At 52.5% G+C, this 26,481-nt stretch overlaps 8 protein-coding genes across 8 annotated transcripts; 7 read left to right on the plus strand and 1 right to left on the minus strand.

The window, feature by feature from the left end:
* Positions 1–145: 145 nt before the first annotated feature.
* On the plus strand, positions 146–2,004 carry AYO20_09013 (hypothetical protein; the record flags this gene model as incomplete). The annotated part of the gene is made up of 2 exons (XM_022647285.1): positions 146–233; positions 284–2,004. 2 exons carry the CDS (start codon positions 146–148, stop codon positions 2,002–2,004), a joined length of 1,809 nt encoding a protein of 602 aa, XP_022496748.1.
* A 1,257-nt stretch (positions 2,005–3,261) lies between these two features.
* On the plus strand, positions 3,262–4,989 carry AYO20_09014 (hypothetical protein; the record flags this gene model as incomplete). The annotated part of the gene is made up of 1 exon (XM_022647286.1): positions 3,262–4,989. One exon carries the CDS (start codon positions 3,262–3,264, stop codon positions 4,987–4,989), a length of 1,728 nt encoding a protein of 575 aa, XP_022496749.1.
* Positions 4,990–6,432: 1,443 nt separating this feature from the next.
* On the plus strand, positions 6,433–7,698 carry AYO20_09015 (hypothetical protein; the record flags this gene model as incomplete). Its single annotated transcript, XM_022647287.1, has 1 exon — positions 6,433–7,698. One exon carries the CDS (start codon positions 6,433–6,435, stop codon positions 7,696–7,698), a length of 1,266 nt encoding a protein of 421 aa, XP_022496750.1.
* Positions 7,699–8,502: 804 nt separating this feature from the next.
* AYO20_09016 (hypothetical protein) lies at positions 8,503–10,308 on the minus strand (the record flags this gene model as incomplete). The annotated part of the gene is made up of 1 exon (XM_022647288.1): positions 8,503–10,308. The coding sequence occupies one exon, from the start codon at positions 10,306–10,308 to the stop codon at positions 8,503–8,505; it is 1,806 nt and encodes a 601-aa protein (XP_022496751.1).
* A 1,568-nt stretch (positions 10,309–11,876) lies between these two features.
* AYO20_09017 (FACT complex subunit pob3) lies at positions 11,877–13,750 on the plus strand (the record flags this gene model as incomplete). Its single annotated transcript, XM_022647289.1, has 4 exons — positions 11,877–11,882; positions 11,933–12,663; positions 12,726–13,365; positions 13,421–13,750. The coding sequence occupies 4 exons, from the start codon at positions 11,877–11,879 to the stop codon at positions 13,748–13,750; spliced, it is 1,707 nt and encodes a 568-aa protein (XP_022496752.1).
* Positions 13,751–14,202: 452 nt separating this feature from the next.
* AYO20_09018 (hypothetical protein) lies at positions 14,203–15,185 on the plus strand (the record flags this gene model as incomplete). Its single annotated transcript, XM_022647290.1, has 4 exons — positions 14,203–14,310; positions 14,369–14,426; positions 14,491–14,625; positions 14,680–15,185. The coding sequence occupies 4 exons, from the start codon at positions 14,203–14,205 to the stop codon at positions 15,183–15,185; spliced, it is 807 nt and encodes a 268-aa protein (XP_022496753.1).
* A 1,796-nt stretch (positions 15,186–16,981) lies between these two features.
* AYO20_09019 (hypothetical protein) lies at positions 16,982–20,691 on the plus strand (the record flags this gene model as incomplete). The annotated part of the gene is made up of 5 exons (XM_022647291.1): positions 16,982–17,256; positions 17,309–17,346; positions 17,403–17,435; positions 17,490–17,647; positions 17,698–20,691. The coding sequence occupies 5 exons, from the start codon at positions 16,982–16,984 to the stop codon at positions 20,689–20,691; spliced, it is 3,498 nt and encodes a 1,165-aa protein (XP_022496754.1).
* A 1,094-nt stretch (positions 20,692–21,785) lies between these two features.
* AYO20_09020 (hypothetical protein) lies at positions 21,786–26,001 on the plus strand (the record flags this gene model as incomplete). The annotated part of the gene is made up of 2 exons (XM_022647292.1): positions 21,786–22,263; positions 22,316–26,001. The coding sequence occupies 2 exons, from the start codon at positions 21,786–21,788 to the stop codon at positions 25,999–26,001; spliced, it is 4,164 nt and encodes a 1,387-aa protein (XP_022496755.1).
* Between the last annotated feature and the right edge of the window lie 480 nt (positions 26,002–26,481).

A 26,481-nucleotide genomic window follows, 5' to 3' on the forward strand; every position in this document is an offset into this window, starting at 1 on the left:
TCTTCTTGCTACGCAAAGTCCTGGAGGGAAGAGTTCGTTGAACAAAGTAATTCAGGTCCCCCAAGATCGCAAAACATCATTTCCGATACTCTCTGGAAACCATTTTTTTTCCCATGCAATCAGTCTTCTGATTTCAAAGCTCGTCATGTCGGTCAATAAAATGGCCGAAGAAACGTCCTCAAATCACCTCGATGGACAAAGCGATCCTTCGAAAGGATCGAGCAACAATGAGGGTCTGCCACCAACTGAGATCAGTTCGAGACAAAAGCTGAATGAAGCACAGAACTAGACGACAGTAATGATTCAATCACCAACGATGAAACCAATATTCCAGTCAGCGAGTATCAAGATAAAGATTCAAAAGCTGGCAGCGACACTGAGACTGCATATGCAACTGGAGTGAAATTGATGTTGATTGTCATCAGCCTTCAACTGACAAACTTCTGTATCGCCATTGACAATACAGTCATTGCCACGGCCATACCTAGGATCACAGACCATTTCAAATCCTTATCGGATGTAGGATGGTACGCTTCTGCTTACCTATTGTTTGTTGCGGGATTCCAGCTGTTCTTTGGAAGACTTTATAGCTTCTTGAACATGAAGTGGCTATTCATGGCCTGCATCATGCTGTTCGAAGCTGGATCCTTGATCTCAGCAGTCGCGCCTACCTCTGCTGCACTTATTGCCGGCCGAGCTATCTCTGGATTCGGGGCTTCAGGAATCTTTACCGGATCACTCACCACTCTGTCGACGGTTGTCCCCTTGGCCCGACGAGGTCTATTCATCGGGCTGGTCACTGCTGTATACGGCGTGGCTAGCATTGTTGGACCGTTGTTGGGAGGTATCCTAACGGACCGCGCATCTTGGAGATGGTGTTTTTATATCAATCTGCCACTCGGTGGCCTCACAATCGTCATTGTGGCCATTTGTCTCCATCCTCCGAAGCCAATGCCCAAAAAGCTGAGATCCTGGCAAGATTATGTTCTCAGGTTCGATCCCATCGGCACGATCCTGTTTCCGCCGTCTATAATATGTCTCTTGCTAGCGCTGCAGTGGGGAGGGACAACGTACAAATGGAGTGATGGTCGAATTATCGCGCTCTTGGTGATGTTTGGGACTCTCCTTCTCGGGTTTGGAATAGTCCAACCTTTCATGGGCGACAATGCGACTTTGAACCGGAAGGTGTTGGCCTCTCGCCACACTGCCTGCGCTACCCTCTACACTCTTTGTGTCAGCTCCTCGTTTTTCGTCATGGCATATTTCATTCCTATCTGGTTCCAGGCAATCCATGGGGCTTCTGCAGAAAAGTCTGGAGTTGATCTTCTACCATTTATGATCAGCCTCATCCTCAGCATTATGACGGGTGGCTGGGCTTGCAGCAAGATGGGTTATTATAATCCGTTCATGTTCGCTCCCATCACTCTCGGAACAGCCGGTGCGGGACTAATCTATACATGGAATATCGATACTTCGACGAGCAAGTTGATAGGATATCAGGTTCTCTATGGCATTGGCGTCGGGCTCGGCATACAGCAAGCTGTAGTGGCTGTCCAGGCGGCTGCGAAGAACGTTGACATACCTAGCAGCATAGCACTTCTTTGCTTCAGTGAAAATTGTGGTGGTGCGGTTTTTGTCAGTGTGGCTCAGAATATCTTCACCGAAACACTCGCATCAAAGGTACAGAATATTGCAGGTATCGACCCAGTTCAGGTTGTCAGCACAGGAGCGACAGAGATCACAAGCCTGACGAAAGACCATGATCAACTAGAGGCAATCAGGGTTGCCTACAATGACGCACTGTCTCGGGCCTTCTTGGTCGCCCTGGTCCTGTTGTGTGTTGCGACCATTGGAACTCTTGGAGTGGACTGGAAAAGTATCAAGCAAACAGGGGACAAGAATAAAGATGCTGGAACAACAGAAGACTCCGAAAATACCAAAGACGCCCAAAAGGATGAAGGGACCGAGATATCCGCCGAGGGCGTTGAACTCAAGGAAGTGTGAGAAACCGTCTCTGGAGCCCGACTTGACACTAAACTCAGATGCCATTGGCCGTCAAGTGAATAGTGTTCTGATCATAGACTTCCCAAGAGGGTGCTATCTAGAATAGTAGAAACCTCCGATCAAGTCCATTTCTCTGACACGGTCGAGTTCAGACTGGGCAACGTTGGCTTTGATCTCGTTCAACAAGTGTTGAAGTCTCCCCTCCTGTATCATTTGCCACCATTTGCTTCATGAGAAGTGGAGGGTCTAGCAGGTGGTTCCAATCATAGCAAGTCTACTCCGTACTCTGTGCCCTTCCGTCAAATGCACAGGCAATTTGCTTCTTCGAAGATAGCTCCAGGGTCCAACCAGGGGTCTGGGGTCGCTCCCCAAAGGGGCAAAATCTACGACTCGAGACTGCAAACGAAGTCGGAAACACGCGAACCTGAGGAAAACTACTGTACTGTCTTGCACGGTCTCTTCCGATCAAAAGAACACGACCCATGATAAACCGCCTGCGCTGTCTGTATCATACATTAGGGTAAACTCCCCTAGGCGCCATCCCTGTACCCACCAGGACTTTGAAAAACTTGCTCATATTACTTATCCAAGGGAAAAGGGGAAATGGAAACTTGCTCATGTTATTCCACGTAATTACTTTTGGAAAATCTGAAGACAAAAATCCTTTCGGCCGCTGATGGTACGCAAATAAACATTCTCTCCCGACCAAGGGTCTGTTGCTTAGCCTTTATCATACGCTGTAGGATGAGCTAATAACCCATCGATCTACAGCACTCCGTAAAGCACAGTGAAGTGTTGTTTCTCCCCATGAGAACAGACTGATCGGAATTACCGATACGCGATATGGGTCCCGTTCAGTGCCCCCCCCCCCTTCTTCTTCGGGGGATGCGAGCGAGCACTACCGCTTGGGCGTTGTGGTCCGACCCTAGCGGGACCCTGGCACATAGATGCTTTCGTCAAGCACCTTCATCTCTTTTGGCCGCCTGTGAGCATGTTGGTACTTGACTAGATATCCGATGGCGCTGGGCCGGGATGCCAACATGCGCAGGGTATGCCGGCTAAGATGCCGATGCAACCCTGAATGTTCTCGTGGTAAAGCCTGGCGAATGGCTTGCCTGCTGCGTAGATATTCGTGTTCATTACCGTAAAAGGGTTTCGTCAAAGCCTCTCTAACTCTTTCCTTTTCTCCTTCCCTCTCTGCGCGACTTCTCTTCTTTCTTGATAGATGCCGCCTTACCTTGTTGACCAATCTTCACAATGGCTGCGGACGAACCGATCGAGACCAAACTGCCGGCCGGCACTGAAAGAGCGCTAGACTCACCAGCTCCGCCGATACCACACGAGGCTCCCAACGCCGATGCTCAGGCGGGTGTGCAGAGCATCGAGGCCACGGCCATGGCTTGGGACAAGACGAATCTCATCATCGCATACGTGATGCTCTGGTACATCTATTTCGTCGCGACGACCCTCAGCGGCGTCAACGGCTCGCTGTTACCGTTTGTGACATCGGCGTTCGCGCTCCACTCCCTGACGCCCACGGTCACCATCCTAAGCAGTGTTATCGGAGGCGTCACCAACCTGACCATCGCCAAAATCCTCGATGTCTTCGGCCGTCCCCAGGGATACCTATTATGTATTGCCCTCGACATCGTCGGCCTAATCATGATGGCTGCCTGCAATACAGTCGAGACCTATGCCGCCGCAATGGTCTTTTATACGGTCGGCAACAACGGCCTTCAGTACTTCATATCCGTCTTCGTTGCAGACACCTCTAAACTGAAGAATCGAGGTCTCATGCAGGCCCTCGTCAACTCTGGGGTTTTCATCACCACTTGGTTGGCCGGCCCGATCTCTCAGGGGTTTCTCGACGGGCCTGGCTGGCGTTGGTGCTATGGAATGTTCACCATCCTTGTCCCCGTCATAACACTCCCGCTGTTTTTCTTATTGCTGAGGAATTATTGCAAAGCCCAAAAAATGGGAATTATTCCAAAACACGAGAGTGGCCGGACTACGATGCAGTCTATTATCTACTACGGCATTCAGTTCGACGCTATCGGCCTCCTGCTCTGTTCTGCCGGCGTGGCTCTGTTTCTTCTACCCTTCAATCTCTACACCATTCAATCCAAAGGCTGGGGATCGGCCCTGGTCATCAGTATGCTGGTCGCCGGCGTGGTCCTCCTCCTCGCTTTTGTGTTGTGGGAGAGGTTCTTTGCGACCTTCACGTTTATCCCATACTCGCTTCTTCTGGATCGGACCGTTTTCGGCGCGTGCCTACTCACTGCCGCTCTCTTCTGCACCTATTCTTTGTGGGCCAGCTATCTCGGCTCATTCCTGATGGTGGTGAAAGATCAAGACGTCACACACGCTAGCTATGTCAATCAAACAATCACTATTGTTGGCATTGTCATTGCTGTGCTCGCCGGCTACTTTATCCACCGAACTGGCCACTTCAAATCTATATCACTTTTCGTCGCCCTTCCATTCCTGATCCTTGGCCAGGGTTTATTGATCCACTTCCGCCAGCCGGACGGCCAGGTTGGCTATATCGTCATGTGCCTGGTCTTCATTGCCGTCGGCCAGGGTATCGTGGAGATCACCGATGAGATTGCCATGTTGGCAGCTGCTTCGCATGAGTATGTCGCCGTTTGTCTTGCTGTCCTGGGTATATTTAGCAGTATCGGAGGCGCTATCGGGTCTACCGTTGCAGCAGCGATCTGGCAGAATATGCTTCCGAACAGACTGGCGGCGTACCTCCCTGCCGACCAACTCCAGAATCTCACCGACATCTACGGCTCCATCGACACGCAGTTGGGCTATCCCGTGGGCTCTCCTACCCGTCTCGCCATCCAGCACGCGTACAGCGATACACAGGAAGTTTTGGTGGCTACTAGTGTGGGTCTGTGGGTGATCGGGCTTCTTGGCATCCTCATGTGGAGAAATATCGATACAAGGAACGTTAAGCAAGTCAAGGGCCATGTATGGTAAGAGCATCAAAAGAATGTGAGATGGGTTTCCTTGGATACGCTGGATGCGCGGAATGAGGCAATAGAGCTGCTCTGTCGCCATCTCAACGGTCTGATAGGGCATTGAATAGGTTGCCACGGCTCGTGGCATGGGACATCAATGGGGAGTGGGCATCGACCGCGAGGAGCAGAGACATCAAAGAGTCATGCTGGTCGGATGACATGGATCGCCTTGGCCAGGATCAGCCTGGTCACTCTCATCTCTTGGATCGTAACGATCCTGGTAAACTGACAGCGCGAATATGATGGCTGTTCTACTCTGTAGATCACGTTCCATCTTGATGCGTAGGAAAGCCGGTAGGTTTTATTAGGATAAATATCAATGTCAACTCTGATAGAGTCGATAGAACATAGACCTTTACAATCTAATGAGCGTCCAAGAAAACACCTGCGGGTATTTAAGCATAAATAGTGTAGGCTGAAGCTCTCCTCCCGCTTTGTTGTGGGTGTGGGGAGGCAGGTGGTGGCTGAGATGTTACGGAAATCTCAGTGACTCGGTGTCGCCCTCGCCAACACATGCTCTGGGGAACCAGTATCCTGACTGACGCCATAGGGAGACAAGTTCACTACCACGACCACCTACTTGTAGGTACTCGTCCTGTTGAGCAGAGCGAAGCAGTATGAGGCGAGTAAATGCGGGGCAAGGATCTCCGGAGGTTCGCAGACTTGATTGGCTGGCTATATGGGTAGATCCGGTTCAACCGATTGGTTGATTTGGTAGTATGCCACGGTCACGTGTCTGAGGGATAGATCAACGTCACGTGACTATAACATAAATTTGCCCTGGGGTTCACAAGTCGGTCACTCTGGGAGTAAACATATAGTCTATACAATTCTGTGTCGTTGGCTCGTTGTCTACTGTCTCTTTAGCCACCCGCCCAGGAATCTCAGTTCTTTCAGTCCGAGCAGATACCCCCTAAAGCTGCCATCCTCCAGATCTTCCCAAGTAGCTACCCAGCTCCTACAAACAGATAATTCAGCGTCTTGTCTTGTCGGCCCGTCCTACGCTTGAATGTTGACCACCGCATCGCCTGAAGCATGGCGCAACAAAAGACAAACAGGCCGCGATAGACCCAAAGTGTGAGAAGTCACTAGTCCGAGATGCGCAATGCGCCTTCCCTGTCCCATCATCGTCCATCATCGATGGTCCGTTCACAGACCAGATATGAACCATGGACTTGGTTTCTGCGGATCTGCAACTTATCCTCAGTGTGCATTGTCTGTGAACCTGCGCCAACCCACTCGGCATATCGGGTTGAGCCCCTATAGTATATGTTTTGTCAAATTGTATCTCATGCTCCCCGCCTGTCCTTGTCCTCCTCCCCTGCATTCCCATACCCACCCTATCATCCTCATTAGACTCGCAACCACACAGACTCAACTGGTCGCACGGCTTCGGTGAAGGATGTCGACTCCTCCGGACCAGTCAGCAAAATTAGCCCAGCTGCGCGACACGAGTCCCCCTCCGAGTCGTCCTAATGCTGCTGCCACTATCGAGAGAACAAGTCTATGCTCCGAGTATCGTGAGACAATACGCAGGTTGTTACAACACATTATATTGGCGATCCTCCTCGCGGCCCGGCTATATATGCTGCCTCTTCTATACCTCTCCCACAAACTCTCGGCACACGATGACCCTTGGTACCCTGCCATCTGGAATCTGGTCCGACGCCCTAGACGGGCATTGGCCAACTGCCATAGGTGCCATCAGAGGGATGGCAGTGCAAAGAACTGGAAAGCATGGACAAATGTCAGAGATGGGCTTTTTGTTCCTGTCAGAATATTCAGAAGCTTGTATACGTTGGGCAGGATGATCGGTGATGATCCAAACACTCTACCACCAGGTCCGTTTCCTCTGCCGAATCCCGCCAGGGGCAGCGATTCTGGTGATCAAAGCAACGACGAAGAAAGCATGAGAGATGGGGTCATAGGGTCCACAGATTCTGCACTTGAGGCACCCGCGAGTGCATCCCAGGTATACCACGCCGCATTGCTGAGCAACGGCACTCTCGATGAAATACTTGCAGCTTCTGAAGTCGACAAGGATAATCCAGCAATGGGTTATGATGGCGTTGTGGTTCGCCGAGGTCGAAACGCATGTCTCGCTGCGAAATCTCATCACGCACTGGTTCACTGCCAGGGGCAACAATACCGCACTCTGAGCCTCCAGTCTTCTCCCGAGGAAGTGCATCCTGCTGAAAGGGCGCATGCGCCTTTTCGCAGCCGCGATGTCAACCCATGCCTGCGGGGGTTTCAACTGCCCAAGACACCGGACCGGCGCCCCAACGTGTGTCGAAAGCAGGCCCAGAGCGAGCTTCAAAGAGACAACCAACTACCTAAGAACAGTCCAGAGTCACACGTATCTGCTTGCACACGCGACTTTCCTGAAGTGCGCCAGGCTGACGAAGATGTGGACTTTGCTGCTTTGGACCGTTGCCCAACATTTGTTCGTCGGCATGCTCAAAGTCGCCTCCCGCGGCGACTGGTGACTGGGGATAAACAAGCTCTTGCCTTGCTGAAGGACAGAGGCGCAGTGTCGACTCCTGACCTCGGTATATCTCCGCCGACACCGACAAAACGCGGCCGGTTGCAACGAAGAGTACGACCGAAGGAAAATGTGGTGAAAGCCTCGAACGACCCAGGTGAAAGGAGGCAACCGGCTTCGAGATGATGTCGCTGCGTCTAACGTGGAACCTGGTGGAATAGCTTTGTAGGCGGGCGTCGATAAACAAACACGATTGATTGTATGATGAGGGATTGAGAGGTCGCTAGGTACCAGATACATCCCAAAAAAAGCCCAGACATGATTAAACGAAGGCATCCTGTCTACTTCTAGGATGGTGTCATAAAGATCGATTCGCTGTCCTTGTCACGTACGTTCTGATCGAAGGCTGATCTCATGCCCTCTCAATGCGAGCAAAAGCAGAGTTCCAAGCGAGCGAGGCTGAAGGCTTTCGAGCATCCTTAAATAGCTCAGGCTTCGGGAGGATGTATGGCGACCAGAGGGTGTGTGGAGCGACACCGGTGACGCCATTTACGTGCCTGAATCCCTTGAGTGCGAAGAAATTTGGGCTTCGCGAAGTACTAGGTGAGCCTCATTGAGCACCTCGTGAGTGGGACGCCCATCGCTGCGTAGAGGGCAATGTTTTCCTGGCTCTCCAAGTCTGCTTGACCTGCCTCGCATTAGCTGGATGGTCGATTCTGATATCTCTCACTTGCTCCCCCTTCGATGTCGTATACTTTGTCAAGATATTCTGGTCCGCCGGACTAGGGCCTGGTTGGTGTGGATGGCTGAGTTCACGGAATACCATCAGACATTCCATCCATGGCATTGAATGTGATGAGTTCCCGCATTTCGCCTCAACACGAGTCGTCCCGGTTCTTGTCGCCTGAAATGCAGATTTGGTTTCCCTTCCTCTGCTAGTCCGCGACGTCGATGTCGATGTTGATGAGGGGAGTCTCCCTGCTCTCTCGACTAGGTAAGGATGTATTCTTTGTGGTTGGTGCGGGTGAGAATGACATCTCGATCCACGCCGTGAAGGTAGCATTCCCCAATGACTTTCCAGTATTCGGTACGTGTTCGCCGCGCAAAGTGCCGTCTTCCCTGTCTTCGGAGGACGTAGGCCGTCTTACCTCCGCACAGGGCCACGACCACGTCGCCTCGGCGGGATTTAAAGGGGCCGAGGCCGAAATAGCCATTCTTCGTGATCAGAAACCGCCGGCCGTATGCGGCCGCTTGGTGGGATTCCATGAACGATATGGCTCGTTGAAGCTCATCCGGGTCGCTCTGTCGGATGTAGGCGTCCAGGTACCGGCCTCGCTCGCGCCCGCCGACGCGCCAGAAACGCAGCCAAGCGTCGTAATAAGACTGCAGAGCACAGCCATCGTGCGCGCCGTCGGGCAGGACGTTCGCGACGATGGTGCGGATGTAGGCTTCCCGCGTGTCTTCACCGGTCGGGTAGTGGGTGGCGGTTCCTCCAGACATGCGCTGCCACTGCCGCCAGCGCTTCATCTGGTACGCGTCCGTCACCCAGTTGATGGGACGGGCGCCTCGCACTGAGTTTCCTGGTCGTGGAATCCACTCAAGGAACGTGTCACCGGCACCATCGACGGTGCCCAGGTCGACTCCCCAGACGTGAAGAAGGGAAGAGTCTGGCGATGTGTGAAAAATCACCCTGTTGCCCGCATTCAGTTCGGCCGTGGCAGGGAGAGGCCGTGTCAGTCCGGAAAGCGACCAGTTTGGAGCCCAGGAGGGGGTTTTGTCGAGAGACTCCGCGGGGAGAGTATAGTCGGCCCAGATCTCTGTGTAGTTGAGAATGTCCAAGGATTGGTGTACCTCCATCATCTTGAGGGCGAATGCTGTGTGTAAGTCATGCGTTGCCATGTTGTAATCCGGGACTATCAGGGTGAATGATGGGGTCAAGCCCAAGAGGCCAAATATCTTGTCTCTCGGATCCGTGGATTTGCTTGAGCGGCTCTGCTGCAGAATCTCGAGAATGGATGTCTCAGCACGAGAAGCGAGAGCCTTGAGACGCGCCAGTCGGATGACCTGGGACGGGTCGACATCCACAAGCATGGTGAGCGAGTGGTCTTCCACGAACCTCGCTGCCAGTTCCAACTGGTGCCAGCCACAGGAGGCTGAGCCCGAGAAAACGAGCGCTTCCCTGGCCAAGGTGATTTCCTGGATGATCCAGACGCGAGAGAACCAAGAGCTCCACAGAAGTTGATCAAGACCCCTCCAGACCGGGTCAGAAGCATCTGGTAGGTCACCCACTTTAAGATCATCATGTGTGTACGCAACAGTCTGGTGGTCGAGGTTGTCGACCGTCGTCATTGTCGAGAGCTTCGAGATCAGTGCGAAGACTTGATCCGTGTTATCCATTTGCCGGCCGAGCCAGACAACCGCACGAGACGCACGACCATAAATCTCCCGCATCATTTGAACCTGCATGTTCCTCTCTTCCAAATCCCCCTGGTTTATGCATAGGGCATCAATCCAAAGGACACGGACACCCTGCGCCTGGCGGAGTTCCGACAGCGCGTGCCACGCATTGCTGTGGACTGCTAGTGAACAGCCACCACATGATATTGCTCGTGTGACGGTGAGGTCTCCCCACGTATACGAAAGTGCTTCGAAGACTGGCATGCCGTCCTCGACCCGAGTGGCCACCAGATCGCAAGCGATGTGGTCACTCTCACTTCCCGGTTGGAGATAAAGCAGTCGAATGGATTCAGCTGGAAGAGGTTCGTATTTGTACGATATTTCTGAGCTTATGGACATTAGATATGCGCACCGTGGCGGCCCCTAAAGCCAGCCTTGGGAAGCATACCTGTACTCGGAATGTGGTGATTCGCCATGCTTTGCCCGAATGTGTGGTCTTGCTCGATACGAGGCGTCAAAGTACTGCCGTGTTTAGAGACGCCACAGATGCGATTATGGAAACTCCGGGACGTACAGGAACCATGGAGATTTTAGGGAAAGACCTAGATCATGGGAGTCAACGAAAGCAACAGTAGAACGCCCTGGAGGCAGCAGAGAAGCGTGGGAATCGAGCAAGATCATGTTTACCTTCGGAGCCGAGTTTGTAGTTCGAGGGAACTGAACGAATCCCTGAACCACTGGAAGCTGGTGGATGATGTCCATGCAGCTTGAAGATTCCAGATCCATTCTGGACCTTCGCTTGGGAGCTGTGTCGTGCTCATGACCAAAAGTAAGATGCATTCCGAAGATCACCAAAATTCCCTGAAGACGCCAGTGGGAAAATTAGTCGATCAGACATTTAGACGAGCATAAACGTAGTGCGAGAAAAACACCGAGGGAAACTTGGATACATACCACAACAGCAAAAGGCTAGAAGCTCCAGATGAGCAACAAATGTCAAGTTTACTATGTTTTACGAATGTGGCCTCGAGTTCATGGAGCCTGTCAATGAGAAGTGTCGAACCGGCTTGCCAAAGGCTTTTATCAATCCCGTATTTGAACCCCCGTGCATGTATTGACTACTCATTGCTCTGCATAGCACCGCGATAGGGCTACCACTTGAATCAGAGAACGTCTTGACATAATTTAGAGATGGCACAGTGGTGCTCTTAGGAGGGAGCCGGCTAGTTTTGTCAACGCATTCCCCCGAACCAGAAGATAGTGAGTGCACTATTGGGGAGACCATCTGTTACTGAAGCGCCACTAGTATCAAGAACCACATTTAGAGAAGGCATCAACGTCGACATGCTAGAGCGGGACGGCAGGCAACCCAGAAGATGTTTCGCAGCTCTACCCTCCTCTTTGCTTCTAGTCCTTCTTGCAAGTTCTCATCGTCAACCCCCGTTTGCGAACCACTCGGTGAAAGTAGATGTGAAGACGTTCGGGCGAGCGAATCTTGGATCAAGCTGCAGTATCCGGTTTCAGATCCTGGACGAAACGAAAGACACGTAGGGTAAGATCATGTGAAGCTGGGCAAATGAATGTAAGGATCGTAAAGGTGAGTGCAATATGAACTGCGACTCCTTACTCGGTAGTGCTTCTTCAGTCGCGCCGGCGCCAAGCTTTTAACCCTTGCGAAGTTGGCGCGTGTAGGCGCATCGTAGGCGTGTGGGCGCGCCTCTCTATTGCCTCAGTGCCGAGTAAATTGTCTCTCAGAACATTTGAAAGTTCCGCATTGCGCCAACCCAGAGTCTGGATATATTTCAATCTGCCTTGTGGTCATCTGTGGTTCCTCCTAGTCTTCTCGTCCGAATCGTTCTCAACAAACCTTTCTTCTCAAACTATCTCAGTCAAACACCACAACCTCTGCTGCGAGAAAGCCCTTTTCATCTTCTCCCCGCTGCACTAAGTGGCGCAGCGCTCCTACAATGTCTGTTCCTTCCTCCGACAGAGCGAGAACTAATCTAACAAACCTGCCAGGGAGAACTTCGAGAACATTTATCTGGACCTCTCGAAACAGCCCGGTCGATGTCGTCTAGCAGAGAGCGGACTTGGTTGGAAACCCAGTGGAGCCAGTGAACCCTTCACCCTAGACAGCAACCAGATCGGGGCGGCGCAATGGAGTCGAGCAGCAAAAGGCTATGAACTAAAGATCATCACCCGCGATGCCGCCGTCATTCAACTTGACGGATTCGAACAGGACGATTTCGACCGTGTGTCGAAGGCTTTCAAGATCTGGTACGGCATCAACGTGGAGAACAAGGAACATGCGCTGCGAGGCTGGAACTGGGGTAAAGCAGAGTTTGGAAGAGCAGAGCTTGCTTTCAACGTCCAGAATCGACCGGCCTTTGAGATCCCCTACTCAGAAATCTCAAATACCAACTTGGCGGGCAAGAATGAGATTGCCGTCGAGTTCAATCTTGGTCCAGAAGGAACTCAGAATGGCACAAATGGACACAAGCCCGGAAGCACAAAGAACCGAGGCCAAAAGGCGGCTGCAGGCCGGGATGAACTCGTTGAGATGCGGTTCTATATCCCCGGCACAGTGTCCAAGAAAGAAGTGAACGGAGAGGGCAGTGGCGCCGAGGACGAGGATGAAGAAGAACAAAATGCCGCCAACTTATTTTATGAGACTTTGATGGATAAGGCAGAGATCGGAGACGTCGCAGGCGCCACCTTCGCAACCTTTCAGGACATATTACATCTTACCCCCAGGTATGTCGCAGTCCTGTTGCTGATGTGCAGCCCGCAATCAATGTGCTGATCTTGTTTTCTAGAGGGCGTTTCGACATCGACATGTACGAGAATTCATTCCGCTTGCGTGGAAAGACATACGACTACAAGATTCAGTATCAGTCGATAAAGAAGTTCTTCATCCTGCCGAAGAACGATGAAATGCACACGCTCATCACCCTTGGCCTCGACCCTCCCCTCCGTCAAGGTCAAACGAGATATCCTTTTATCGTGATGCAATTGAAACTGGACGATGAAGTAAACCTGGATCTGAACATGACAGAGGAGCTCCTGGAAACGAAATACAAGGACAAGCTGGATGCACACTACGAAGCCCCCATTCACCATGTCATTGCCAAGGTCTTCAAGGGACTGTCGGGCAAGAAAATCATCATGCCCTCCAAAGACTTTGTCAGTCACCATAACATGAACGGGGTTAAGTGCTCCATCAAGGCCAATGAAGGTCTGCTTTTCTGCTTGGACAAGAGTTTCATGTTCGTGCCGAAGCCCGCCACTTACGTTCCCATCGACACGATACAAAGTATTACCATGTCACGGGTCGGAGGAGCTTTGGCAGCGAGCCGAACCTTCGACATCACCATGACCTTGAAGAACGGACAGGGGGAGCACCAATTCAGTAATATCAACCGTGAGGAACAACAGCCTCTAGAGGCGTTTTTCCAGGTAAGCAACTTTTGGCTTTCGACTGTCGCCTCTCTGGCTAATTACAGGCACGCAGGCAAAGGGTATTCGCTTTAAGAACGAGATGCTCGACGACTCATCGGCCTTATTGAAGGCTGCCCTGGAAGACCAGGACTTAGCCTCCTCGGACGACGACGACGACGCTGGCGTGAATCGTGGTTCTGCAGACGAGGACGATGAGTCACCAGATGAGGACTTCCAAGCTGAATCGGAAAGCGATGTTGCTGAAGAATATGATTCGGCCCATGAGAGCGACGGTAGTGATGCTGGTAGCGATGCGGACATGGCTGATGCTGACGACGATGCTGCTGGCGCCAGTGAGGATGAGGAAGAGGAACGACCGCCAAAGAAGAAGGCGAAGAAATAAGCATTATGGTTCTAGCATTGGTTCACCCCTAGGGGACGAGCCCGAGACTAAACATGATGCTTTGTATATCAACCCCGAGCAGAAGCGGAACTTGTAATCATAAGTTGAAATATGATGCGCCGGTTCGCACTTCCCCCACAGTGACATTTTCACATGAATCTTAACAACCTGCCATCTCTTGGCAAGTTGACTTCACACAATAATGGAAATTCACCTCGCTGTTATTTCACTTGTCTTTTCTGGTCACAATTCCTGTTGTCTCACCTACCACGTGACTGCCTCACGTGCACAGCGTGACAATCAACTTTAGCACGAGGCAGTCAGCCAAGATGTTAGCGTATCGGATAAATATATATCCGAGGGCGCTAGCCACTACGGCGGCATCGGCGGCTTTAAGAAGTCGAGGGTGTTTGTCGGGAAACCTGCCAGTGCTTTGCAGACAACAACGCAAAATGGCGAACATGGCGTCGCCAAAACCCGCCAAATCAAAGTCCTCAGGGACTGTGAGGAGTCGTACAGGGTGCCAGACTTGCCGCGCACGCAAGCTGAAATGCGACGAGGTAAAAGCGCGCCGTGTTCTTTGTTTTTGATGAAAACTGACTGACTGTGAAATTCAAGGCGAAGCCGATCTGCGGGCAATGTCAAAAGTCACGCCGCGACTGTGTGCGCTCTGACCGTGAGTCGTCCTGCCCACCGCAATGATGAAAAGACATTCAAAGGCGCTGACACTCAAGACACAGCAATCACCTTCCGCCATCACCAGAACTCGAGTTTTGGCAAGGATGGCCAAGAACACTCCCTCGACAGTTTCTTCAAGTACAGCCAAACCTACAGTGAAGAAGATCTGAAGGCGTTTCTACCGGTGCCACAACAGCGTGCGTATTTCGAACATCCAGCATCCTTGACAACATGACTGACTGACTCTTCAGTGACTTGGATTCATGTCTCCGACCCAACTGCTGAAGATGCGAATGCAGTCACCCCTCCTCCTCGCACGCCTACCACCTCCGATATGGTTCAGCAAGTCGCAGCTCACACTCTAGAGGCTCTGTCGACTGCAGCAGCTGACCAGACCTCATATCCTCCCCAGGGCACTGCCTACTACACGACAGCCAACCCTGCAACAGATTCTCACCCTGAGTATGGATTCGTGCAAGCCGAGCCTGCTAGCTCTACTAGTGGTGGCCTGTCCAGAAACATTCACTATTACCTCAGCAACTCGTCTCCTCAAGCTCATACTGACGCTTCCCTGATCGACCCAAACCTCGAGTCCACTGTGACTGCGACCTCTCATGAAAGCGAGCAAATGGACGAGGCGCGTGATCCCAAAGCAGAAAGCGAGGACAAGGAAATCAAAGAACAGGAAGACAGCCTGACTGATGCAGACACGAGGGTCGCTATGGCGCTCAGAACTTTTAATGAACTCCAAACATAGGATTCAAGATACTGCAGGGGCGCCACGGTAGAAGGCCGTTGATGGACGTGTCATGATAGAATCATGGTCAAGTCAACACGAAGATATTGAGTGATGACTTTCATTCTTGGAGCAATGGACGGCAGGCGCTGGAGAGCATTATGGGGGTTTGCACGAGCAACAATACCGTCAAGTGATCGACACACGGAACAATCCACCGAAATGGGGACTGACCTAGAAGGGATGTGTCGACACATTCGGAGGCGGTTTATGACTGTAATACTAGCTTAACACAGATGGAGAGGTTCAGGCCGTGCTGTCGGCAAGGCGAATTTCAATGTTTCTGCATCTACGGTTTTTCTAATAACGTCTGGTCCATTCTATACCGTTGATGCGACTCATGTGAGGGCAGACTGCGGATACAGTCCACAAACCAGACAAGAGCTCCACCCCGGAGGAAGGCCTTGGACGCGGAGTCTAGCTCGCTCCTACCGAGTACATGCAGGAGACACAGGAGGTCATGCATGTCTCGCCGGTTGGTGCCGAGACACATACTCCGTACTTGTACGTTTTTACCCTGCCCAGCTCTTGGGTGCATCCAGTCAGGACTCCACGGTCAAGGGGCCAAATGCAGTGACTGGCTGTGACCTCTTATGTTGGTGTTTTCAGTAAATAGTGGTTTCAATAACCTACAGAAAGAATGGAGGTGGGATCGCGGAGCGCTTTTTGCATTGTCAATCTACCGGACCGCATGCGTCAATGAGGTCGATCGACAAGAAATTGAGCAGATTCTGGGGCTGCTTGGCCCGGAAGGCCACGCAAGCCACTTTACTAGGACCTTGACAGGCGTGGCTAAGACGGTGGTAGTGTCGGTTACAGACAAGGGAAAGCGAGGAGGGGAGCTCGGTGGGATCTGGTAGCTAAGGAACTCGGCTCAATCTCCTTGGTGGATTTCATGGTGTACCACAAAGTTGAGCGATGAGTGGATGGGAGGCTTTGGATCTCCAAATTGGCCTGGTGCAGCTCGATTGCAAGGAGTTAAGTTCGGTCGAGACGTCATCAACGGCCGACGATGGCTCATCCAAACGAAACCTGGAAGTCTTGGAACAACAGTGACGCTTTGTGGCTTTCGAGCAGATCTGAACGGCTGCGGTTTTACCTGATTCTGTTCTAGTTTGGGAGGAGTGGCCGGCGTATCGTAGTGAGAAATCGTCTAGCGAGCGTGTTTGGATGGTGGCTTCGGGTGTCCACTTAACTGTGTTGTTTTCGAGGACTCGGTACGTAGTGGTTAACCTGTGTCCCAAAAACAAAGCAGAAATGTTAGCTGAACCACTACAACACGGACAGCGGCGAGGCGGATACCACCCACACCACATTGCCTGCGCCCCAACACCACCAGATCACCAAAACTCCCAGTAGTACTTCTCTATTGTTGTTTCCACTTTCTTTTTTAACCTCCCTCATTTTGTTCATTGACCGCTCTCTGAAAGCTGCTGCATTTCCATTCTCTCGTTTCGTGTACCTTGTACACCCACTGCACTGCCCCCAACCCGGCCTTCCGTTACCCGCCGAACTTGTTCCTCCCAGACGATGTCGTGATCATGGCCAGCTGAAAGATATCTTTGGTTTTTCTCCGACGAGGCAAACGCAGACGCGTGCTGGTGAGGACAACAGCTACTTGTCGTAAAAAAAAAAAACAAAAAAAAACCGCACGTCGCACGGTCCTCTTCGATCCTTCTTTCTGGTGCAGCGAGTGAGTCTGGGCCTGGACGGCAGGTGCAAGTTCCATACAGCTAACCCCCGACGAGGTTGTCAACATGGGCCGCCTTCGCAACCTTTCCGAGAGCTTCAAGGCTGCGGCATTCAGCAATTCGACCCTCTCTATCTCTTCGCTCTCCAGGGCCTCTTCCGGCCAGACCCAAATCGTCGATAAGGACTCACCGTCATCGGCTCGTTACCAGGAATTTCCGACGCCCTCCGAAACCTCTCGGACGGAGCGGGCTGCGTCCCGCCCTGTATCCATGGTGTACACGCCTCCGTCAATGGAGTTGGAAAGAGAAAATCATATCGAAGAGTTGAGACCGGTGTTCAGGTGCGCCTGGTGGCCTAGTTCTATGAATGTCTAGTGCTGACGACCCCACTAGCTTCCTCTCAAGTCACGGCAACAAGCTCTATCAAGAAGGTGTTTATTGATTTCTTCCTCGATCTACATATCCTGATGCTGATCATCCCATGCAGGGTATTTTCTCAAACTGAATGATCTTGACACTCGTGAGTGCTTTCCTAACCCTCGGGATTTTGATCCATCGAGTAACCTTTTCACAGATGGAAGACCTAATCCGGATCGCAACTGGACCGAATGTTTCGCTCAACTGGTGGGCACGGTACTTTCGCTTTGGGACGCCGCTGCTTTGGACGCGGCCGGCCAGGATGGAGAAGTGGCTCCTACATTTATCAATCTGGCGGATGCCTCCATCAAGATGGTACGATCTTTCAGACTCTTATGAAGGGGCTGATTCTGAGTTGCTGGCAGATCGAGACGCTCCCTACGCGAAATCCCGATGTCCAGCCTTTACAGAATGTACTCTCCATTTCCACGGCGGGCAAGAATCGGTATTTGCTACATTTTAACTCACTCCACTCTCTCACGCAATGGACGGCTGGCATCAGACTCGCAATGTTTGAGCATGCCTCACTCCAAGAACTATACACAGGCTCTCTAATTGCCGGCAAAGGGAAGTCTTTAAACAACATCCGGACGATCATGGAGCGTACGAAATTCAAGACGGAAGACTGGGCGCGAGTTCGATTTGGCGCCGGCACTCCATGGAGACGATGCTGGTGTGTGATAGAGCCGCCCGACGAGAAAGAATGGCAAAAGTCCAACAAGTCCCTGAAGAAGAAATCAGCGTACGACCGACCCGCCATGCCGAAGGGAGTCATCAAGTTTTATGACACCAAGAAGACAAAAAAGGCCATGCCTATAGCGACCATTACCGACGCATATTCAGCGTACGCTATCTATCCCCAGTCTAAGCCGCTGATCGACCAGTCTACCTTGGTCAAAGTTGAAGGCCGCATCACAATACATTCTACCCCAGAATCCAAAACTGAAGGCTTTGTCTTCGTGATGCCCGAGGTACATCCTGCAGTCTCAGGTTTTGAAATGATGCTGCGGTGGCTTTTCCCTGTTTATGACATTTTCCACCTTTACGGCCGTCCCCAACGGCTAATAGCCGACACATGGGACACTCGAGGCCTCATGTTTGCGATGCCGCGGGAGCGAAGATACGGCTATCTAGACATTATTGACGTTGCCGCGCTTGTCCATTCTCAGGGAAGCGAAAAATGGAGCGAACGTGAATGGCGGAGACAGTTGAAAGAGGCAACTTCTAAACGAATGTCAATGACCGCACAGGGACGTTCGAGTGGCACTTTCGAGAACAGGCGCCCGAACCGAGTATTTTCGGAATCCAGGCAAGGCGTGCATTACGACGATGCTGATTCAGTACGTTCATCGCCTTTTTCGCGACATCAGCACAATCAATCAACCGATGCAGTGTTTGCTTCCCCGAAGAAAGTGGTCACTGCTCCAACAAACACGGCCTATCTCTCCCCAGGACAAAACCACCATTCAAGGTCTGTATCAGAATCCGTGGCGTACATGTCACCGACCCAGAATCGTCGCCAGCACGACCATTATCATCCTTCCAGGTTGTCCACTGAATACACCGATATGGAGCCTATTCAGCCTCCCCCGGCTCCTCCTGCTCATCGAAACCCATTCAAGAATAACGTTATTCATAGTGAAGCAGAAACATCAGACAGCCGCTACAGCTCGGATAGCGACGGACAAGGTCCACGGACTCAACCGGAAGATATTCAACGAGACGTAGGCGAAACAGCACCACCTGCGCCAGTGGTGGCTCCTCCAAATATGCAGCACCAACACAGTGACGTCCCACAGAGGCGACCCGACGCTCGACCGGACTTGAGACGTGAGAAAAGTCGAATGTCGAATGGAACCTTGTCTCAGATTGTTGATGTGAATAAACTCGCGAACAGTGGGGCGGCGGGGCATGCAGCGTTGGTGGCGTGGAATAATGGCCGAGAAGGCGAGAATCAGGGGCTTCGAGGGGTAAATGAGACCCCTCGCGACGAAGAAATATCTGCTAATCAACCTGTTTCTCAAGAAGTGGTAGCAGAAGGTGCTTATACGCAAAACCCTGCTGATGTCAGACCAGAACATCCCCGGATGCCGTCTGAACAGTCAACGGCCACCAAACCGATCCATCGAAAGCCTGTCCCGACAACCACATCAACCCTGTTAACACCATCCAACCGTGTGCAATCGCCCGACAGGATGTCCAGACACTCAGCCTCCAGTTATGACAGAACCCCGAGTAGTTCACCGGACTATGACAGTCTTCCCGATGACGATGATCGTCCTGTATTTCACAGGAAGACCAGGACAGGCGTCTTAAAGACAGTCGGAGATCCTCAATTGTCTAGTGGCGGCCAACAAGCCTCGGCCAAAATCGATATACCGGTCGTCGACTTTGGCATGACATTTACCCCTAGCTTGACCCCGGGACACAGTCGTCCTCCGACGGCTTCTGGAATCACCGGACGGCAGTCGCCGTTTGATCAGCCACTGACAGCTCCGGCAACGCCTTTGACCAGATCTCCTCAAGAAGAGCGAGCCTCTTCGGGAAATTTTAGCCCTAGCGACGGGCAGAGGTCACCTTTGGCTGAGAGAAACAGCCCCAAGGGCGCTCACTCGCGGTCGCCTAGCTATGCCTGGCATCCCGGAACGACCTTGGAGAGGCACAACTCGGTAGGAGGCTTGACAGCTGAGGAGTTCGTCCAGCAACGCGCCGTCGCTGCTAGGGTTCCACAAGGATATGTCCCTCACCGGAGTGTTTCCTACAGTAAGGTCGAGCAATCTCCAAACAAATTGCAGAAGAAACGAGATTCAATGCTTCGACCCAGCTCGAGGCATTCGTTATTGATCGATCCATCATCACATTTATCAGCCCGAGAACAGGAGCATGTTGCCAAAATGACTGGTGGCCCGTTGATTCAGGTGATTGACCGGAGTAAGACGCCAGACCCATCTGTCGGGCTAATAGGGGCGATCGAAGCACGAGAGCAAGAAAAGAGAAACATCAAGGACGGGGTTGCCGGGCATATGGTTCAAGAGGCCATCGCGCAAAGGCAGGCGGCAGAGCGCACCTACGGAATGCAGCCGCATGCCAGCTACAACTCGCCTGTTGACGTCAGACAAAGTGGGCAATGGGCCGGCTCTCAAGGACCTCTGTACTGGGGCGGTTCCGTGCCGCAGCAGTCGCAGCACGCCTGGTCGAACCAGTCGGCGTGGCAGTATCAGCAACAGGCTCAGGCTCAGGCCCAAGCCCAGGCCCAGGCACAGCAGATACAACAAATGCAGCATCAGCAGCCCTATCAGATGTATAGTGCGAGATCTAGTGGGCATTATGTGTTACCGGGTGGCCATGGCTCCCGGTAGAGGGTCAGTATGGATATTCCTGGGTTGAATTTGCATGGCAAGCGAGTGATTTTGGCATTGGTGGGCGCTGGGAGATACCTAGATACACCTTGCGCAGGCGTTTATCCAGGGCTAGCATAGAATGATAAGAATGTCACAAGATATCGCAGCTCCTTCCTCATGGGGCCAAGGACAAGCTAGAAGCAGTACTCGGTCTGGAAAACAATGATAATGACACCTTCCATCGGCTACAACCAAGGACAATCCCACGGGTTGCGCCCCGGATTTGGGCAAGCGAGAGGGATCAAGCGAGGAAACGGAGTCGTGCTGGAGGAGTGTGCATATGCATGATCCCGTACCTACCTCGTACTTGTAGGGTCCTCATTCAAATTCTAGGGGGCTGGGGAGCTTGGGAGGCTCGAAAATTCACCTGAGAGATGAAGCACGTGGCAGGAGTTGCAGGTACAGTAGTACGAGCACTACGAGGTAGTTTCGCCTCGATTGAGGAAAGCGAGGGGAAGGGACGCCTAGCCCCGTGGCTTCTAGGGCATAGTTATTGGCTCAAGGCCTGGAACAGGCCTAAAGGGGAGAGGGGATTATAAGGGGTCCCCTTGTTAGCACGCATCCATGGGCACCCTGGGCGCCATGGGCAGCTACGCACCTGCTGCCTGCACCGGAAATGTAGTCGTGAACCTCCAACTCCGCCGTCCACGTACATCCTGCAACAATTCCAAGAAACATCACCGCCATAGTGCATTTTGATGCCAACTTTATCTCACATCTACTATTACCCCCGAATAACACCACAGCGGATTGCCTTCACCCTCTTTCCACTCGCTTCCTCCCTTGCCTGTCGCAATCTGGTGTCCCAGATACTGTCTGCATTGCACACACCATCTCACAGTCACAGCGGGCCTGCTGACTGAGGATTCGGGGCCTCCCATCTAAAAGCAGAGCAATTATTATTTCTGAACTGAATCTCTCCTGGTCCACGTACGCAGTTGTCCGTTGTCCGATCACCCCCTCTCGACTTCCGTTTGTACTGCACGATACACATCGCTGCAGCTATTATGTTCGCCATGGTCTGAACGACGGTTTTGTCAATATCTTACGCCATGCCGTTGCGAACCCTACTACCATCGAAGCCTACATCGGGTCCTAGTCACCGTAGACATGGCAGTATCGTCGAAGATCCCCCCTCTACGTCGGCTAGCAGCAACGTGCCATCTACTCGAACCCACAGCCGCGGTAGCTCTCTGAAGAGACTGAGTCTGAGTCTGTCGCGGACCAACGATGAACCTTTCCCTCCATTTTTGACGCAGGATCTGGAGGGACTTCCCGGCCACCAACCCCCCAACCAGCCTCATGTACCTTCCTACCAAACTGATCCGCCGAAAAGTGCCAGCACCCCGGCGACCAGATCACCGACGCAGATTGAAGGAGATGGAAGAAACGGGATGCAAAATGACCTTGGCTTTGGTCTCAAGTCTATGCCTCAACGACTGTCACTCTTGGGATTGAGGCATGCGTCGGATCCACAACTGTCTACCAGATTCAAGAAGGAGGAGATTAGTCCTTCCAACGACGTCCCACGTATGTATTCCTTCTCTTGGTCTTTTGAGCAGACTGCTAATTCTGTATCGAGCAGCACCCACAATCATCACAACTGCGCCGACGACTAACGACTTCGACGAGCCTGCCCAAAAGCCATCGAAAAGGAAATTGTTTGCCAGAGCGCCAAGTCCTTTCCGCAAGAGTCACAGCTTTAGACGGACCATTTTAGACCCTTTGAAAGGTACTGGTAACGAAGACGGGCAGGATGAAAAAGCGAGCTTGGCGAAACCTGGGATGCTCAAAGAAACCACCTCGTTTGAGCGCCTTCCGCGACCAAAGACAGGACATTCTGGCGCGGAGCCGCCTGCGTACGGTGACGAATCTTCGTCCTCGCTGGCCATCCCTATTACGCGACTCTCGGAGTCGTCTCGATCGGATGATAGTTCTGGGGACCACCACGTCTACGCGAAGACTACCACCACACACACCATCTCTACCACCACCACCTTCTTCAAATTGAAGAGGCGCAAGAAGAATAAAGGTCTACTTTTCCCACTGCCTGAAAAGTTTGCAACACCTGCCTCTGGGCGGACCACGGCCTCGCATACCCCTCAAGAGTCTCTGATGGGAAGGAAATCTATGTCGCCGAGCAGGAGATCAAACACGGCGGTGAGATTTGACACTGAGCCGAGCCGACATGGCTCTGCAGTTCCTTCACCCACTCATTCCGCCACGGCACTCACAAATGCTCCATTTGGGTCGCCGGGAGCCACCATTGTGCGGCAAGACTCCAATTGGTCCACCCACTCTGGTCAATCGACGCCATCAGTGACACTGATTCCCCCGCGACTATCGGGAAGAGGAAGATCTTCGACCTTGAGCTCGCTAGGAAAGTCAACTGAGAGGTTATCTGAATCAGGTCCCCAGCCAGCATCGACGCGAACATCGACGTCGACAAGTGGACGAAGAAGCTTTGGCGATCTGCTGTCCCTTCCTCACAGACTACGGCAGAATTCCGCGCCACCTACGCGCGGTGCTGGCTCAACTCCCGGCACGCCTGGCTCAAAATCCAACTCTTTACATATCCCTCGAGAGCCGGAACCGGAGCGGGTGTATCCTAAACGAGAGGATGGCGATACCCCGGCTAGTTACCTGGAAAAGCTCGAGGCTGCAGTTCCCCGGAGCGCAATGGCGTCCATTCTTTGCAAGAGCGCAGATGACTTTTCCAAAACATGCTTGCGCAAGTACATGCGCGGCTTTTCCTATTTTGGCGATTCCATTGACATGGCGATCCGGAAGATGTTGATGGAAGTAGAGTTGCCCAAAGAAACTCAACAGATCGATAGACTGCTCGCCGGGTTCGCGGACAGGTACTATGAATGTAACCCGGGAATCTTCTCCTCGACGGACGAAGCGGCCTTTGTCGCGTTCTCGATCCTTCTTCTGCACTCGGACACGCACAACAAGAATAACAAGAGGAAGATGCAGAAACAAGACTATGTCAAGAACACCCAACAGGGTCCGGTGCAGATTTCCAGTGATATTCTCGACTGCTTCTACGACAATGTGTGCTACACGCCCTTCATTCACTTTGAAGACGAGGTGGCCGTCAACAGTCACCGTCTATCAGCGCCCAAACCAAAGAGGAGCCTGATCAAGACTAGAAGCCTTGAAAGCCTCCGCGGTCCTGTCGACCCGTACACCCTGATCTTGGATAATAAGTTGGACGTGTTGCGACCGTCCCTGAAAGATGTCATGGATACTGAGGACTGCTATTGTTCCACGGGCACGTCCGGTGTGCTCGAGACCGAACACCATCACAAGGCTTTTGTGAACTCGGCGGTGTTGCAGATTGTGTCTGCAAGGTCAAGGCCAGACGCTTTCTTGTCCCAAGCCACCATTAGCAACCCCGGTGAAGCGCAAGCTGGCCTGGTCAGTATCAAGGTTGCCAAAGTGGGGCTGCTGTGGCGCAAGGATCCAAAGAAGAAGAAAGCAAAGCGCCCGTGGCAAGAATGGGGTGCGATCCTGACTGACTCAAAGCTCTATTTCTTCAAAGATGTCGGGTGGGTCAAGAAGCTGATTGCGCAGCACGATGCCCATTCCAAGTCGACCAATAGATCTGCTCCTCTTGTCTTCAAACCGCCGCTAACTTCTTTCGAACCCGATGCACTGATGTCTATGGACGATGCCGTGGCATTATTGGATTCGAGCTACAAGAAGCACAAGAATGCCTTTGTTTTCATCAAGCACGGAGGTTTCGAGGAGATTTTCCTAGCTAACAGCGAGGTCGAGATGAACGACTGGATCGGCAAGCTCAACTACGCGGCTACTTTCCGCACCGCCGGTGTGAGGATGCGCGGGCTTCTGGGATCCAACTACGAAGGCCGTCATCTGCTGCGAAAGGACTCGGATTTCTCCTCCAAAAGTGGGGACACGCCCCAGAAAGACAAGAAGGTCGACCCCCAGATGGCGTGGGAGATTATGTTCTACCGCCGGCAACTGATCAACGAGAAAATCAGCGATTTTGACGAGAGGATCGCGGTGGCTCAAAAGGAACTCGACCATCTCCTTCGCAACGCGCGGCATCTGCTCATCTTGCTCCCCATCCAGCAGAAGACTCGTGAATTTCTCGTGCTGGCTGCCGGCCGTATGTCGGCCAAATTGAAATGGACCAGGGTGGAGCTTTGGAGGACGAGGACTCACCGAGACATTCTTTTCAAAGACCTCGAAGAGGAGGGTGCTACTGCATTCCCTGCTCCCAAGGCGTCACTGACTTCGACGCCTCAGAAAACCACTCCTCTGAGGACGGGTCAAGGAGATCTGGGGCGAACCATCACCGACACAAGCCACATCACCTTGTCACCGGCCAGTGCTACTTCGTCGAGGCTGTCCAACATTGTCGACAAGCTCAAGACATCGGAAAGTGTCAGTATCAGCACCGCCGACCTTCCATTGGCTATAAGCCCGTCTGTGTCCGGAGAGGCGTCTCTGTCGAGGCACGAAAGCATCCAGGACTCGCACAGCCTATCACACCAAGTTTCTACCACCAGTTCCCATCACAGCCGAGATAGAGACCGACTTGCACGCGGAGCGGATGACTCAGAGGAACGTGTCCTGCGTGAAGCCGGACTGATGCACGTGGACGGTAACGTCGCCCGGGATAGGAGGCCTGACACCAGTGAATCGGAACGGGATCGGGTTGGAACAATGGCGGGCGCGGCTGAGCCTTCAAAGGCTGGAAGTGTTCGTCGGAGTCTTCAGCGCAGCTTGCGTGAGCCACACCTCCACCACCATCACCACCTTCACCAGTCTCCTAGTGTTCATCGCCACAAGAAGAGTAAAGAGTCGGGCTCTAGTTTGGCTACGACAGATGATGGAGGCAAACTGACGCACGGTGAAGCCGAGGAATTGAAACGGGGCACGGGGAGTTTCATTCTCCACGGCAAGAAGGCCAGTGTCATCACCATGTCTCCAGAATGGCAGCACATGTCTAACGAGGAGAGGCTGAAGATGAGAAAGGCCGAGCGGGAGAATGAAGAGGCGGTCGACGACAAGACTGCCGCATCTACGACGTCATACAATCGGGATGTCACCCTGGGAACGGCGAGCAACGCCTCCTCCACTCACGAAGAGGAATTCGAGGAACCGTTTAGATCCTCCAATTCGAGTCGGAAGCAGAGTTTCGCGACGACATCGGGGGAGCAGTTTGTGGACGCGGAAACCGGGGAGAGTGACGATCTCGGAGTGGTAGCTGGCGGAGGGGACGCTGAAAGATGATAAGGCTGGGCTCACACGGACCTTTTCTGTGTACGAGAAGGGATCCTGGCGACTTGGGAAGTTGGACCAGGGCAATGGATGATTGTCACGACTAACGGATCACGTTCAAAGGGCACGACTTTAGAGGAATGGGATACAAAACACCGGCACCGGCCATGTAACGCTTACTAGGTGGGGATATCTGGCGCAAGTGAGAGGGATAGATGAGCGTCAGTTGCAGCGAGACTCTTTGTTGCCGTGCTTGGAATGGAAAAAGCGTTTTATTCTTCATCAAAGCACATCAAACCATATCGCCACGTACTCGTGCACCGAAATCTTCCCGTGAAAGTGGCAAGTGGCCCAGCTATCGATGGGATGTGTAGATAGATGATGTCCATTAAGATGTCGACGTTGAGTGTATGTCGGACATGCAGGATTTCTCGCGGACACCAACAACCCAGGTGTGTAAAGGTATGTGTATGTATTGGTCCATTTGGACGG

The sequence above is a fragment of the Fonsecaea nubica genome (genome assembly GCF_001646965.1).
Source record: "Fonsecaea nubica strain CBS 269.64 chromosome Unknown Scaff78, whole genome shotgun sequence".
Taxonomy (NCBI): Eukaryota; Fungi; Ascomycota; class Eurotiomycetes; order Chaetothyriales; family Herpotrichiellaceae; genus Fonsecaea; species Fonsecaea nubica.